The sequence below is a fragment of the Entelurus aequoreus genome, linkage group LG08 (assembly GCF_033978785.1).
Source record: "Entelurus aequoreus isolate RoL-2023_Sb linkage group LG08, RoL_Eaeq_v1.1, whole genome shotgun sequence".
Lineage (NCBI taxonomy): Eukaryota > Metazoa > Chordata > Actinopteri > Syngnathiformes > Syngnathidae > Entelurus > Entelurus aequoreus.
In genome coordinates this window covers 48,480,192-48,497,955 of record NC_084738.1, presented here as the reverse complement: position 1 = coordinate 48,497,955, position 17,764 = coordinate 48,480,192, and the positions used below count along the sequence as shown (strand labels likewise).

Sequence of the window (17,764 nt, the reverse complement as noted above, 5' to 3'; positions counted from 1 at the left end):
AGTCATTGTATTTCATTTAGGATTATTTCATATCTTAATTTAAATAAAAATATATTTTTATCTTTTTTAGATACAGTCAATAAATAATGTGAACATGTATCATGACTAGGATGGTAGAAGGTGGGGATTGAACCCCAGTAACCAGCAACCCTCCGATTGCTGGCACGGCCACTCTACCAACTTCGCCACGCCGTCATTCCTGTAACTTTCTCTAGTAACAGCATTCCATGATTAAAATCAATAAATTAACACTAATAATAAATGACAGTAAAATAAGCACACGTATGACTGAGGAGTCATAGTGTAACTTTGTGTGGTGTTTGAGTTGTCTGACTTTTTGTGTGGCCATAAACGCACCAGTGGCTTAGTGGTATGTGTGTTGATGACAGATGACAAGTTGGTTTTGGCCTGGTTTGTACGGCAGAAAATGACTAGTTTTTCTAGATAGAAGTTTTTTACTCATATATTTGCTGTGAGCAGAGGACGCTTGAGCAGTGCGCAATTGCGCAGGTGCGCACCTTAGAGGGAACGTTGCTCACGGGGCACAGAGGAGGTGTCAGTGCGATACAGTTCGCATATCGGTCAAGTGACCAAAGCAGCTCATGATCGGTCACGTGACTTTCTAAAAGCGGTACACGCACCGACACAGGGTATCGCTCTATGAGCTCAACGCATGCGCCGAAGCATCTGTGTTGCTGGACCCATCACTACTATTTACAGTTTGCTGTCTCCTAGCTCCTTGTTTTGTGTTTTCCTGTTAGCCAGATCCTGTTAGCCATTACCTATTTCCATTTTTTCTGTTTTCTGGTTCATGTTTCCATTTTGCCTGTTCCTAGTTCCCGGTTTGTGTTTTTGCTTATTGTGAACATTAAATCATGTTTTCCTGCACCAAGCCTGCCTTCTCTGCATCTTGGGGTTCGTCACCAACAACTTGTGACACCTATCCTCTTGTTGTGGGGCAGACTGACTCTTACATGCACATGCATCGACTGTTGTTGCCATTTTTAATACAAAGTAGTAGCGTATAGTTCAAACTTACAGGTGAAACTTGAAAAATTAGAATATCATGCTAAGGTTTGTTTATACTAGCAATTATAATTACAAGGTGAAATTAATATATGACATAGGCTCATAATGTCCAACTAAACATTTTTCGACACTTCTTTTGATATAATCGTGATGATTATGGTTTACAGCTTATGAAAAAAAAGAAAATTTTAGAAAATTAAAGGTTTTCAAAAACTGTAAGCCATGATAATCAAAATTATAACAAATATAAGCTTAACATATTTCACTTAGCATGTCAGGAGTTTATATCACATACTAGTTTCTTTTACACGATATTCACATTTTTTCCAGTTTCACCTGTATATCTGTCAGTAGAGGGCAGCACGGTGGAACAGGGGTTAGTGCATGTGCCTCACAATACGAAAATCCTGAGTAGTCTGGGTTCAATCCCGGGCTTGGGATCTTTCTGTGTGGAGTTTGCATGTTCTCCCCGTGACTGCGTGGGTTCCCTCCGGGTACTCCGACTTCCTCCCACCGCCAAAAACATGCACCTGGGGATAGGTTGATTGGCAACACTAAATTGGCCCTAGTGTGTGAATGGGAGTGTGAATGTTGTCTGTCTATCTGTGTTGGCCCTGTGATGAGGTGGCGACTTGTCCAGGGTGTACCCCGCCTTCCGCCCGAATGCAGCTGAGATAGGCTCCAGCACCCCCCGCCACCCCAAAAGGGACAAGCGGTAGAAAATGGATGGATGAATGGATCTGTCAGTAGACTTGATATGGAAGCGCTAAAAACTAAAACATGGCTGACGGGGTTGAGACGCAGTCGAAGAAAGCTCGGCCTAAAGGAAGACTTCGGCACGTAAATAAGACCGCCTACAAAACGACGCATTTTGAAAAGACGGTCAGAAAGCGGCTTGAAGATGGTCTATAGAACAAAATCTATGCAAAATGTTGACCAAAAAAAACATCACTACATGTTATGTGGACCAAAAGGAAGCATTTAAAATGTACAAAAAAAAATCACAATATTACCCTTTTACGACGTTTTCATGAGATTTTGATAGAATTTAAGACATTTTAAGGCCTTAATTTCCAATTATTGTATTTTAGACATTTTAAGACTGTTTAATACCCCGCAAATACCCTGTTATAATTACTTGCATTTGTGTGCTCTCTGCTCAGCCTTGTTCTCATAACACTTCTTTTCAAGTGTGGTCGGGACCACACTCGTTTTGAAAGCTATACACCCCTTGGCACTTAGCCCTTACCTTAAACTTAAAGGAGAATGCTCGACATGAATGTGCAAAGCCGAAGGTGAATAATTGAAATTTTGCCTTATTTTGATAGAATCCCCACTTCTGCTTGTGCAACACACAATTGCACGAGCAGAAGATTGAGGCTCCTCTATATCATTGGTAAGCTAACAAAATGAGTTGAAGGGAAACAAGGACAAGGGGCCCACTGATTCTGTGTTAAGGTGAGTTTATTTTTTTGTCCGTGCTAAACACGAGGCCACTGTGCACTGAGGAAGAGCACACTGAATTCTGAGGAATATGTAGATTAAAGTGAAGATATTCAACTTTGGCAGAGATCTGCACTCTGCCATCAAGCTTTCTCTTCTATAAAGGCATGATTTAAAAAGATCTAATTCAGTACTTGAAGTATATCTCTTTCAGCAACATCAACTTACTGTGGAAGGCAGCCGGGCTCTGTGAGTGTTTATTGTTGCTGTATCCGTTCTGTCCATGAGGAGGAGGTAGAGAGGATTGCTGTGGGTGTGGACTCTGCTGGGCTTGAGGACCTTGTTGCTGAGGAAGAGGTTGGTTGGGAGTCGGGGAACGAGGCGGTGCTTGAGACATGACTGGAATCTGTGGCGATGCTGTCTGAGGGCGGCCATCAACATGACTGCCCTGTAGAGGCAGCATGGAGCCAGAACTTGACACTGACGAGGAGAACACACAAGCAAGTCACTCGTCCACCTGGTCTTCAAATACCTTTAAATTGTCTGTTAGTCTCAGCTATTATTTTGCCTATGCAATGCCATAAACATCGAGAGCCAGATAATTGCTTTTAAGCTCTCGTGTTTGGTATTGTGAGGACATTTTTTCTTATGGTTTCTTATTTGTCTACAGTAGCATTAAGTTGACTTAATTTTTTCTCAGCCAAATTATTAAAGTCAATGGAACGATAGATAAACAACAGTGTTTCCCCTAGGTCTATAGTTTTTTGAGTTGGTAGATGCATGCACACAGATGCGCACGCACAGCATTGCCAACTGTATTACAATCGCTCCTCTGCAGGCACATACAGTATATGATGCACACATGTGCACAGTGTGTCTGAGTGAGTTGGGGGGACTGGGTTCAGCATCAATACACTGATAAAACATGTGAACAAATGCTTGCACGCACACAGCGTATAGTGTGCAAGCAATTGTATTTCAATTGCTCCTCCACAGTTCTGTACATTGTTTCCCATACATTTATTTATTTGTGGCTGTTTGCCACAGAAACATTTAAGACCTACAACTATACCTCCAGTATTTTTATACACAACAATTGTTATAACATCAATTTGATATTAACAGACGTCTATTGCAGCAGGAATGAAGCCTTCGCCCACATGACATTGTACACGGCCCACCATTAGCTGATGGCGGACCAAGACATCGTACACGGCCCACTATTGGCTGATAGTGGACCAATCACGGCTGATTGCCTCCTGCCAGCTGTGATGTTTTTGAGAATAATTTTTTTTAAATTTGAAACAGTGTTGTCGAAACGTTCTGCGCCTTCTTAGGCACAGAACCCCAGACCTAGAGGAAGCTGCTTATTACTGTAGTTGTAGTGGAAGCTTAGCTACAAGCTGCTATTTACTGGCTGTCATTACAAGATAAATGAATCTACTCGCTAGGAGTGTAGAAAGTGTTTAAAGTGTCCTAAAACAAAACTTATGTGATAATCGAGTGCACACTGTATACTGTATCAATGTTAGGGTTTCCCCTACATGTACTTAATCTTGGCAACCCACCACAGTAAAATAAATGCAGCCACACCTTAAAAATGAGGGGTTTCTTTTACATTTAAACAAATTAAAGTAATATAATGTATTGTACCCTCCAGAAGAAGTCACAAAAAGTCTGACGCTCTTTTTAGCTTTTATTGCCAAGCTTATATTAACAACCGGCCAAATTCCAATATGTATTTCCTCCTTTGCACACACGTCCGTCTCATTGCTTCAACACTAGACACAAAACAACACTTCCTTATTCTCCACCAATCCCCATTCAGGCACGGTATGTTCACGATCACAGGGAACTCTGAACATCAATAGCACATGAGCATAAATATTAACACCAGCAGGTTGTTACAATATGAATGGATTATATATAGCCTATTATTTCTGCACTATTGAATAATGATGCACTGAAAATTTGGCCGCTGAAAAAAGACTTTGGCCAACGAAACAGCACTGTCGAAACCAGAAATTGTGATGACTTAGGAAATATGCACGGGAATGTCTACAGCGAAGGCAGCATTTCAGCGATGTGGACATACTTGAATATATCTAAGATATACCTGCAAACAGCAATCTACAAAATGTGCAATGTGAAAATAAAGGTTGGAGCAATAACGCAAAGCAAGTGTGCCGTCAGGCTAGTTGCAGCTCTCGCTGTTTGTTGCGAACACGGAGCGACATACTGTAACTAGAGTCTCTAAAACAGTAGTAGAGTCTCCAACAACACCGGAAAAAGATGCTAGATTTGTTGCTAGTCATTTCTAGTAAAAAAAAAAAAGTCATTGAAAGAATTGGAGAAGTCTCTAGAAACCTAAAAAAAATAATTGTACAGTAAGCAGCAACATTTGAAAAATTCAGCAAAACACTGTATGAGAAAAAACATGTTAATACTAATTACTAATACCAGATTTGTTTCTAAATGTATATATAATTTAAAAATACAGGCATCGTCACAGATTATGCAAAATATATAATGATGTCATATTGACCACACCCCCAGTGCCACTTGTATATTGCTAATCTGGGGGAATGTAAATGTATATTTATTGATGCCTTTGCATCTGATACCTTTTTATATTTAAAATTATAATTCTGTTTTATTGTAATTAACATTAGGTGACAATGTCATCCCACTAGCTCCAGTTGGAGTGCAGTTGTATGGAGAACACTCTTTACATTTCACAAAAGTTCACAGTAGACATCCTCCTTAGTTCACAAACTCAAAATAGAGAACTGTCATTTATTTACATCTATTTACTTTCCTCCTACGACAATATATGAATTGCAAACATGACCACATAGAGACATAAGTGATATTGTTGTCATGTAAATAAGATAACATAGCATTTGATTGCTTTAGGGATGCATGATGAATATCGGACAAATTACAACATTACACCGATAAATCTGATAACATTAAAAAATAGCTCTAATAGAATTAAACAAAAAACAGTCCAATGAGGCTAGATTACTTATACTGTGCTGTAGGAGGGTTAGGGGGAGCAAATCAAGCGCACCTTTTCTTGCTGTTCTGTAAACGGACTGTCATAAACTTCCCCTCAGCTCAGTGTAAACAAACATGCCAAAGATTGTGTGGGATTTCTTCACTGTTTTAGAAGAAGACTTTTGCGTGCTATTTACACCAAATGTTCTGCAAACATTCTGCGAGGAGAGAACAAAAAACATCCAGCTTCGACACATCAAACCTTATCAGCCACCTGAAACGCCAGCAATAGTATTTTGAAAGCCCACAAAGGCTGCTAAAGAAGCTGCCCCAAGCCAGCCACAAAAAAAAGGTGTGCAATAGTGATTAGGGATGTAACGGTATCACAATCTCACGGTACGATATTATCGCGGTATTAAGGCCTTTGTACAATATTATTATTGTGGTAAGTGGGGGACGGCGTGGCTTGGTTGGGAGAGCGGTCGTGCCAGCAACCTGAGGGTTCGATCCCCGGCTTCCACACTTTGAGTACGTTGAGGGTAGAAAAATGCTCCACAAGTATAACCCATTTACCATTTAAGTGTGGTAATTATTGCGGCGGCCGTGCCGGAGGAAGAAGGAGTGAGCTTGCCGTGGGTTGGAACCGCACAAACGTCGGTCCAAAACGTCGGCTCCACGTCACCGACAGGCATCTCCGTGAGGCCACTTTCTGGCTCGAGGGTTCTGTCACATACTTGCATTGCTGCGGTACTTGTGACCCCAAGATGCAGGACACAGGAGGAAGATGTCCAGATAAGAGTTTTTTAATGTCCACAAAATGGCATGAAGTGCAGCAAGGAAGTGCACAAAAGCAATAAACAGCATGAAAGGAGACCCAGACAAAACAATCCTCAAGCCCTGACTGAAAGCCGAGGCAGGCATAAATAGCAACCAGCTGATTAGCAACCATGACCAGGTGTGGCCAGGCTGCCAACCAGCGGCATTTGAGACATGCAGGAAAATGAACCAAAATAAGCATAAACTAAGGAAACATAACAAGGCGTGATGTGACACATCGTCACAACAAACAAACTTTACTTCCTGCTTATGGCGTTCAAGGCAGAGCCGTGTATGCCCCCTCACTTTGCCGGCCCCGCGCTGCGCAAAGGATTCTGGGAGATGTTGTTTATTTTCAGTTTTTGTTTAATACCGTCATATATCACCACATCATTTTGAAGACTTTGAAACCGCAATACCGTGGTATCTACAATACCGTGGTATCTACAATACCGTTACAGCTCTACTAGGGATGCACCGAAATGACAGACAATCAGGAAACCAAAGCTAAAAACCTCAAAACAGAAATAAATTACCGGTATTATGCCAATTATTACCTATGACTGTACTGACCTCACTAAAATCAAGGCATTAAAATTGCACAAATTACTATTTATCCTTCAAAGAATAAAACAATAATTAAATTGTGAAAATATTATTTTACCACTGGTATTAAGAAATACAATGTATAAACTACAATAAAAAATAGAGGCCACAAACTGAATGGCTTGCTGAACATTGTAAAATTACTGGGAAACGTTCTTGTTCTTTGGGACGGCGTGGCAAAGTTGGTAGAGTGGCCGTGCCAGCAATCGGAGGGTTGCTGGTTACTGGGGTTCAATCCCCACCTTCTACCATCCTAGTCACGTCCGTTGTGTCCTTGGGCAAGACACTTCACCCTTGCTCCTGATGGCTGCTGGTTAGCGCCTTGCATGGCAGCTCCCGCCATCAGTGTGTGAATGTGTGTGTGAATGGGTGAATGTGGAAATACTGTCAAAGCACTTTGAGTACCTTGAAGGTAGAAAAGCGCTATACAAGTATAACCCATTTATCATTTCAAAATTGTCCGCCACAGACAAAGTCAACGCGTTAAGGGCTAATTTATTTTTCTGTGCGGTCATAATCAGATTGGCGATCGGGATGTTTGGGTTTCAGGTGATTTTGTAGATCGCTGTTTGCGGGTCTTTGGCTGATATATTGAAATACGTCCACATTGCATGTTGCCTCCCCTCCACTCCAGACAAGTAAGTGCATGCTTCCTGCTTACATCGTTACAACATCCAGTTTCAATAGTGTTGTTTCGGCCAAATATTTTCGATGGTCAAAAATTTGCTGCACCCCGAATGTGCATATTCTACACTTTAATCCATTTAAAAAATAACAGATATAGATAAGTTATCGGTTATCAGCCTTAAAAAGCATAAAGTTATTTGTATCAGCTTGAAAAAAAAATATTGTGCATCCCCAGTTTGTTGAATAAAAGACCTGTTTTCTATGAAAGGATTCTTTAAATTACTTGTGTTGTTGTAGGTAGAAAATAAAATGAAGTTAATTTAACCATGGAGGGTGTGGGGCTGTTAGGGGAAACACTGAACAAAATACCCAGTAGATGATGTAAGAAAGGAAAAACTTCAGTAATTAAACTCTTATATAACCATGAGAATGACATTTTCAGAAGCCTTTAGATGAAGCTTTCCACTGGAACAAACAACAAAGCACTTTTTCCCCCTTCTGAGTACGATTATTTAAATAATTTCATCATTGAACATCCTTGTAAGTTAGCATTATATTCCTCCTCCTAAGACATGGCTTGGGTCTGTCTGTTACTACCACTAAAATAATTAATAAAATCGCCATGAGCAGATTGGTGTCTGACCTTTGGGAGAGACAGGCAGCTGTGTGTATCTGGTGACTGGTGGGGGTCCATGGGGCTCAGAGGACAAATGTGGGGGAGGCAGGGGTTGGCCATAGGGGTCTGGAGGGGGCATCTTCAGCGTTGCTTGGTGGTCAGACAATGGCATGCCAGGTGGGAGGTCCATTTGAATACAGTCATGGATGTATTCTTCTTTGATAAGCCCACTGGGTGGCGCTGCGGAATGCAACAGGACAGGTAAATAAATCAACATGCCAAGACAAGATGCCTATTCTTCTTAATACAAGTGGGACATTTTGATCTGGTTCTTTCAAATTCTTTTGAAAGTTCTATTTAACATTTTATATACAAGACTTCCCCAAATAGTGGCACTGTTTATTTATTTAACCACAGAGAGGACAATTAAGGCATCTACAATATTAAGAGTAAGAAATCCTTGTTTATTTGTGAGACAAAATTAGACGTATTTACTATAGTAACTAGTATAATAGCTGTTAAGTCAAATCAGATTTGAAAAACAGGCAGTAGAAAAAATAGGAGGTTCTCACACATATATTTTCCCCTTCGCTATTGTATTTTTTTTTCATAATGACAAACTTTTTTCCTCGTGACTTGCCTTAGTTCAAGTAACACTTATTGCCTGACTGAAATAACCCATCCCAGACCAATCAATAAATGAATGTGCCTAAATCTAGCCAATTCCGCAAGGCACCACAGAATATAAACCAATCAGAAGCAACGTAAGGTGGGTGGCGTCTCTCTCTTGCAAACATACCTCAGCGCAGTGTTGTCAACTTGGCGACCTTGTTGCTAAATCTAGAATCTTTCCAACTCCTCTTCATGACTTTCTTTCTCAAAAGCGACTAGCAACAAATCTAGTGACTTTTTTGGGGATGTTTGGTGACATGAAAGCGCGTAAGCCTCTAATGTCCTCGACATACAGACGGTCGGTACCCTGTCTACTGAATGTTTGATCTTAGACAGCTTGTACTGAAAACACATTTCGTTGTACTTTTAGGTGCAATGACAATAAAGTTCTATTCCAGTCAGAGCAGAGAGGAGACACACACCCACTGAGTGCAAAGCTGCTGCTGTTTCTGCCTTGGTTTATGAAATGTAAATCTAAATGTTACATCATTGCCACAATTAATATAAAAATAAACCTATCGTTCATTTTATGGCCAGTCAAAAGATTTGGTTCGTTCATATAGAACAGGGGTCCCCAAACTTTTTGACTCGGGGGCCGCATTGGGTTAAAACAATTTGGCCGGGCGCGCTTTCCGCGCGCGCAATGATGTCACGTTATCGATGACAAAATGCATTTTTAGACAATATGATTTGCCTGAGCGGCTAGGAGACACAGTGAGTAGCAAGCGGTACAAAGTGGATAAGAAAAGACAGAATTATTATTATTATTTTATTTTTATTTTTTTTAATACTTGGGACTTCCCGCGGGCCTGATTTTGGACGATGGCGGGCCGGATTCGGCCCGCGGGCCGTAGTTTGGGGACCCCTGATTTAGAATATCACAACCCTTCAGTCTTCTGATCAAATGTAATACTCTAACATTTAACAATGTAGATCAAAGACAACTACAACTAAACTAACAATCAACAGAAGAAAATGTATTTACAGTTCTAATCATAATTTGCATTTCTTTATCCTACTTTCTCCCACTGCGTTATTCCTCTCTCCTACAGTGTCCATTGCAATCAATTATTCAAATGAGGCAATGGTGCCATCTATCAACTTCAATCAAATTTTATGACAATCAATAGCTACTTTCCTTGTTAAGTAGTTGGCAACACTGGAAGATCAACAGAGATCAAAAGAGATTGAAGACAGTGACGACAGAAATGTAGAAGAGATGCAAATTGAAAACACAGATGCAGAGGATGAGACATAAGAACCAGAAGAGAAAACAGTGGAGATGGTTTTCATTTTTCATTTCTAATTTATACTTAATTAAGACTAGCAGTAGGAGGCTACAGTGCAGGGAGAGCTGCTGGAGGTGAGGACATCAGTCTTAAGGTATAAATCAACGTTAAAACAGGCTAAATCGGTGTTTAAAAAAAGGGCTTTTTTTAATGCATCATGCCACTAAAGTCTCACTTTTGTCATTTTGTGAAACTTGGCAGTGTTAAGTGTTTTAAAAGCATCATAGAAAGTGTTTATACATGTGTAAAAGCTGTGTGGAGAGATTATAAGGACTTTCAAGAGGAACTGGACTTTTTTAAAATGTTTTGCCTATTGTTCACAATCATTATGAAAGACATGACGACCGATGTATTTTTTTAAATTGCATTCAAAATATTAATTAAAATCCGCTTACAATGGAGCCTATGGAAGCCGCTCATTCTGCCTATAAAGTCTTTAAAAACATTCAAAAGCCTCCATTAAGGTTCTACATAAACTATGTAAGTATATATGTAATGTAGTAACAGGCACATTTATAAAACCATTCAATATTTATGTATTTTGAAAATTTTAAGCATACGCTGCGCATGGATTTAAAAAACGCATAGCAACGTTCACTTTATTTCAACATCACTGATTCTTAGTCACTGCAGACTTCATGAGAACCAACAAACATAATAAAACATCACTTACTGTACAATGTCTGCTGTCATTAGGATGCAGAGTGCTAGGATGTTCATATATTCCCATTTAAATGAAGAATGACTCACAATTCTCGCAAAGAAAAGGGGGGTTGAACCAAGCGTTTTTTTGTGTCGTTCTCGCCATTTCCGGGTCTGAATTGGCTGTCTAACTTCTTAGAATACGTCCTCGTTCTTCTATTATCTATAGGTGACGGGTATGATTTATGAACTATAATAAAGCTTGATGAGCAATGAAACAAGAAAGCAGCTGATCAACCAATCATGCCAACATTGGCACACAAGCTTGTGATCCTGGCGCCGCTATAAATATATTGTCTGCGTTAGTGTTTATAATAAAAATATCACTAATACTTGGTTAATATTCAAGTCACAACATGTAAATGGAGTATTGTTGGCGCTTTTTTAATGTTTTTTTACTGGGTTTTATGGGCGGAATAGAGCACCTCACATCGGCTCCATTGTAAGCAGACTTTTATTTCCGTTTGTTTATTAGTTAGAATGCATTAAAAAAAATACACCCCTCATCTTGTTTTTCATAATGATTGTGAACGATAAAAAAAGTGCAGTTTCCCTTTAAGTATTTTCGCGATTTCTGTTTTTTTATTGGGTTTTATGGGCGGAATAGGCCTCGCTTTGGCTTCACTGTAAGCGGGCTTTTATTTACGTTTATTTACAAGTTAAAATGCAATTTAAAAAATACATCCGTCGTCTTGTCATTCATAGAGATTGAGAACAATAGGCAAAATTACCCCAAAAAAGTGCAGTTCCCCTAATGCATACAATATTAATGTAAATTATAAAATAGCATCCAGATTTTGTGGAAATTCATCTACCAAGGGGGTCTGGAATGTGACTCCTGCAATAATTGAGGGAACACTGTAATTAAGTATTTTTCCACCATTTTCAATAAGTTGAAAGTTATAATACTTTAAACTAAAGGGAGCAATTTCAGTTCAAATTTCATGTGAATGCTAAAAAGCTAACAGTTAAACTGCTAACACGCTAACTGTTAACTTCCTAGCCAGATAGCAGTAAGTAGCGATATCCATCGTTACTTACCATCCTACATCAATTTGTAGGTTTTTACCTACAAATTGACTGAAGCGCTAACTCTATTATATCTCTTAGCATGTTAGCACCAAGCATGACCTAATTACTGGTGAAAACATTTGCTGTAACTGCACGGTGGAACAGGGGTTAGTGCATGTGCTTCACAATACAAAGGTCCTGAGTTCAATCTGGGGCTCGGGATCTTTATGTCTGGAGTTTGCATGTTCTCCCCGTGACTGCGTGGGTTCACTCCGGGTACTCCGGCTTCCTCCCACCTCCAAACACATGCACCTGGGGATAGGTTGATTGGCAACACTAAATTGGCCCTAGTGTGTAAATGTGAGTGTGAATGTTGTCTGTCTATCTGAGTTAGCCCTGCAATGAGGGGGCGACTTGTCCAGGGTGTACCCGGCCTTCCACCTGAATGCAGCTGAGATAGGCTCCAGCACCCCCCGCAACCCCGAAAGGGACACGCGGTACAAAATGGATGGATGGATACATATAACGTGTACATGAGGCTCATAGTACAGTCAGACATTGCCACTTCAAACTGTGCAGCTTCACTCTATCGTGGTTTTTCAAAATGTATTTTTTTTTTTTTTTAATGTTTATGGTTCCTTGCCATTTTGCTTTTGACTGCAGCCTATTATTAGTCAAAAAGATACATATCTAAGCACATTTTACATATTTTTGGCATAAAGTAAGCATTTTCAATCATAGGAATGGCTAAATTAACTTTAAATAAATCTAAGGTACTGCACTGTATTTTACAGCAGATCATTATCATCATGGGACAACTTGCAGTACTTCCACAGGTGAGTGGTTGTGTTTAAGAACTGTGTGTGTTTAAAATACTGTATAGTAAGGGCCTACTCTAGGAAAGGTTTGTGTGTATTATTAAAACAAGTGCAAACTTGATGGCACATGCAACACTGATCTAGGAAGCTTGTGAGCAGAGGATTGCATTTTCCCGCGTCTGTAACGCACTGTCACAGCTAGTGACAGCCTCTCCCTTGAGCGCACCGTCATCACACTAAAACAGTTGGTTCCATTGTAGATCACACTTCAGGACTGCTACTAAAATGCCTAGATAAAAGTGGTATGTGTCTGCTTCATGTTTCAAAACATAGCAAAACCTCAAAGTTAGGAGCATGTGTTTACATGGCAAAAGCCGCAAAAGTACATGCAAAAACCTCACTTAAACAAGGCGGTCTGTGCCACTTTTACACTTGTAATCAATTATACACACAGTATTCGTAGATCACACACAATACGCCTACTAATAGTACACACAATTTTATAGTTTACACACGCTGTTTAGCACGTGTAGATCTTAGTAGATCAGGCCCTAAGTCTTATTTTGTATTTTGTTTACAATATTGGGTAAAACGAGTGTAAAAGAGACTCTTGGATCTGCTTCAGGGAAGCCTTTTGGTCATGGCTCAGTTGTTTCTACCGGAGACCACTCTCCTCATCAGAGTCCGCGTGGAGAGACCGGAGGTTCCAGAGGTGGACGGAACTGCGGAGCTGGCGTTGAGCGCTGGGCCGTGTATGCTGGAGGTTGGCATAGAGGAAGTTCACTCTCTCTCCGGCAGGACAGACAAGCTTTGTGGGGTCGTGGCTGGTCTCATTGGACAGATTCTCGCTCATTTGCGCCGACCAAACGTTGGCCCGGGGCTGGTGTGCAGTCTAGGACATGCTAGCCTCTCTTAGTCACTTTGTTGGGTCTGTTCCTGTCTCTGGCCACCCAGCGGACTATGGTGTGGAGCATCGCGAAGGCCACCATGGTGTATGTGGGTGTTAAGATGTAGTTTTATGCTGTTGTTTGTCCATCCATGGAGCAGTCTTACATGCGCAATATTATATTTATATTCATTATAGCTCCTGAGATTTTCATTATTTTACAATTGAGAGATTGTGTGTCAATTAATTTTCATTGTGGATCAATCAAGTTTGATCCAAAAAGTCTATAGGGGTGATATATTAAGTTAAGTTAAAGTTAAAGTAACTTTAACTTTAACTTAACTTAATATATAAAGTCTACAGGGGTGATATATTCATGTCTTGAGTGCTGTAACAATGTCAACAAACATATTTAGAAGGAAGGCATTTTCAAAACAATTTAGATATTTGCACAAGCCTGGTATAAAGTATTTATACACAAAATATATAAAACAGAAGTTATTGAGTTGAAACTTGACCAAATGTTTGCCCTTTTTGAGGATCTGACTCTCCATGCATGAACAGTGCCAAAATATATTTCAGAGTACATATCATGTTGTTCAAAATTTTTAGAAAATGCCAAGTAAACTCACCTGTGTTGTGAAGACTAAGACCAACTGTCAAAAAGGAGAGAAAACATGTAAATAATAATAATAATTTACCAAGAGCAACACAGAGCTTTGATTTCCAGTGATGTTTTGAACCTACCAATGCCTGGAGACACCACCCTCTCATAATGGTAGGGGTTTACACACACGTTGTCATACTTGAGGTCGAAGGCGTACTGGCAGAACTTGACGTGCTTCAGTTCATTTTTGTGAAGGTCAGGCCAGCGCCACAGTCGTGCATAAATCACATGGGGAAAACCTTTCCTCCCTGCCACCTGACAAGTGACATAGAATTATATACACCTCATTAGGATTAAATCATCTTCTCCAACAGTGTTATTTTGACAGCAGTTTTTAATTTAGTTTATGTCATAGTCTTTTGCAAAAAATTTATTTGAGTTTTAGTCAAATTTATTTTAGTTTAGTTTAGTTTTAGTCAACAAAATTACTAAACATTTTTTAGTCAGCTAAAATTACAATACATTTAGTCTGGGCATAGGAGGGGAACTGCACTTTTGAAAAATGTTGTCTATCATTCCCAATTGTTATGTAAGACGAGAACACATGCGTTTTTCTTTTTTTATGCATTCCAACTAGTAAATAAATGAGAGCAAAATTCTGCTTTTGGAGTCGATGCGTGTTGCTTTATTCCGACTAAAAAGCGCTCTAAAAAACCTCTAAACACCTCCATCAAGTAAGTATATGCCGTATGTATTGTCATAACAGACATATTCATAATAACAAGTAATATTTATAGACTTCATGAGAGCCAACAAACAAAATAAACTATCACTTAATGTACTACGTCTGCTGTTACTGGGATGCCGTATGCAAAGATTATCATACATTCCCGTTTGGATTAATGAAGAATGACTCAAAATCTTTGCAAAGGGTTAAAAAAGGTGGGTGCAAACCAGCGTCTTTCGTGTGTCTTTTTCTCCAGCTCTGGGTCTAAGTTTACCAACTTCTTAGTTTATGTCCACATCATTTTACTGTCAAAGTTGAGAGGCATTTTTTTTTAATCTATAATTATTTCTCACAAGCTCAGAGGCAAGTACCGTATTTTTCGGAGTATAAGTCACACCGGAGTATAAGTCACACCTGCCGAAAATGCATTATAAAGAAGGAAAAAAACATATATAAGTCGCATTTTTGGGGGAAATTTATTTGATAAAACCTAACACCAAGAATAGACATTTGAAAGGCAATTTAAAATAAATAAAGGCTGAATAAGTGTACGTTATATGACGCATAAATAACCAACTGAGAACGTGCCTGGTATGTTAACGTAACATATTATGGTAAGAGTCATTCAAATAACTATAACATATAGAACATGCTATACGTTTACCAAACAATCTGTCACTCCTAATCGCTAAATCCCATGAAATCTTATACGTCTAGTCCAGGGGTCGGCAACCCGCGGCTCCGGAGCCGCATGCGGCTCTTTGACCACTCTGATGCGGCTCAGCTGCATACTTGCCGACCCTCCCGATTTTCCAGGAGACTTACGGATCTCAGTGCCTCTCTTAGAAATCTTCCGGAGTAAATATTCTCCACTTTTCACCCTTACAACTAAATTAAAATCTCCCAAGGCAATTATTCTCCAATTTACACCCTTACAGCTTAATCAAGGGCGTGCCATGAAAGCACTGCATTTTCTGATCCTCTATAGCCTGTACAAACACCGTGCCAGCCCGTCCACATGGTGTAAGTAGCTTTTACTTGTACACGTTGGAGACAGCAAGACATACTTGGTCAACAGCCACACAGCTTACACTGACGGTAGCCATATAAAACAACTTTAACACTGTTACGTTACAAATATGCGCCACACTGTGAACCCACACCAAAAAAGAATGACAAACACATTTCTGGAGAACATCCGCACCGTTAAACAACATAAATACAACAGAACGAATACCCAGAATCCCATGCAGCCCTAACTCTTCCAGTCTACATTGTACACCCCCGCTACCACCACCACCACCCCACACATCAACCCCCCTCCCCATCCCCCTTCGTGCGTCGGTTGAGGTGGGCGGGGTTTGGTGGTAGCGGGGGTGTACAATGTAGACCGGAAGAGTTAGGGCTGCATGGGATCCTGGGTATTCGATGTGTTGTGTTCATGTTGTGTTATGGTGCAGATGTTCTCCAGAAATGTGTTTGTCATTCTTTTTTGGTGTGGATTCACAGTGTGGCGCATATTTGTAACGTAACAGTGTTATTAATGTTGTGTTAAAGTTGTTTTATACGGCCACCGTCAGTGTAAGCTGTGTGACTGTTGAGTAAGTATGCCTTGCTCACACTTTCGTGTGAGAGCAGAAGCTGCACTTAGCATGTGGCCGATCAGGTACGCTGTGTGCGCAGGCTGTAGAAATTGCTAAAGACAGTGCCAACACGCCCTACATTTCGGGTGTCTCCCGGAAAGACTGGGAGAGTTGGCAAGTATGACGCTGTCAAGCGCCGTTAATGTAAAACTCGCGGGCCGCACTAACATTAAATTGTTTTAATAAGGTGCGGGCCGGGGCGTGTGTCTGAGACCCATGGTCTAAACATAGCCCAAAAATAAATAAAAAGCTTTGTATACAGTGTTATTTCATTTTGAATTTCAAAAGAGTTTTGTGGCTCCCATTGTTATCTTTAATTTGTGAAACTCGTCAAAATGGCTCTTTGAGTGGTAAAGGTTGCAGACCCCTGGTCTAGTCTCTTACGTGAATGAGCTAAATAATATTATTTGATATTTTACGATAATGTGTTAATAATTTCACACATAAGTCGCTCCTGAGTTCAAACTATGAAAAAAACTGTGACTTATAGTCCGAAAAATACGGTAAGCAGTTCAGCAGCTGAGAATGCCAGTACAGCCAGCATAAGGAAGTTGCCTCTCTCTGATCAATGCACCGTTAAATGTAGGTCCTTAACGTTACAGCTCATACTGCAATAACAATATCGCTAATACTTGGTTAATATTTAGGTCAGGAAATGTAAATTAAGTATTGTTGGCGCTTTTTGGATGGGTATTTATTGGGTTTTACGGTCATAATAGACGCAATGAGGTCATGGCTCCCATTGGCTCCTTTGTAAAAAACGCATTTACGTTTATTTACAATTTATAATGCTTAAAAATACATATGTGTTCTTCTCTCTCTAATGATTGTGAATTAAATGGTTGTGAATTAAAGGCAAAATCCCAAAATAGTGACATTGTGATTTTTTTTCTATTTTCAAAACACTTCACTTTGGTTTCTATAACATGGTTCTTTGGTCGGAATTTTGTATAGATTTTGCTGTAATGACATATCTTCAAGCCACATTTTGGCTGCTTTTAAAAACTGTTCGTTTTGAGAGGCAGAGTTGGAACCTGGTGATCGCCACCAGCCATCTAATTTTTACTTGACTTGCACCACAACACATCCCAGATAATATAGCGAGATCAACGGCTCACTGTGGTTTGTTGTTAGCTCAAGGTGGATACGACGCAGGGGAGAGAAAGTAAGAAAGCCCGGCTGCCAATCTTGTACTATATGCTGGCTTTATCTCTCCATGGCTTAATCCTGGACGCATTATAAAGGCCTACTGAAACCCACTTCTACCGACCA

At 40.0% G+C, this 17,764-nt stretch overlaps 1 protein-coding gene across 5 annotated transcripts in view; it reads right to left on the bottom strand.

Moving 5' to 3' along the window:
- The window catches only part of smad10a (SMAD family member 10a), an 84,369-nt gene that overhangs the window by 29,590 nt on the left and 37,015 nt on the right, over positions 1-17,764 (bottom strand). For all 5 annotated transcript variants that reach the window (XM_062056700.1, XM_062056697.1, XM_062056699.1 and 2 more), the window contains 4 exons: positions 14,263-14,437; positions 14,148-14,171; positions 8,165-8,377; positions 2,701-2,952 (listed from right to left, as the gene is read on the bottom strand). In XM_062056700.1, the coding sequence (XP_061912684.1) occupies positions 2,701-2,952; positions 8,165-8,377; positions 14,148-14,171; positions 14,263-14,437 (664 nt within the window). The remainder of the gene's footprint in view (positions 1-2,700; positions 2,953-8,164; positions 8,378-14,147; positions 14,172-14,262; positions 14,438-17,764) is intronic.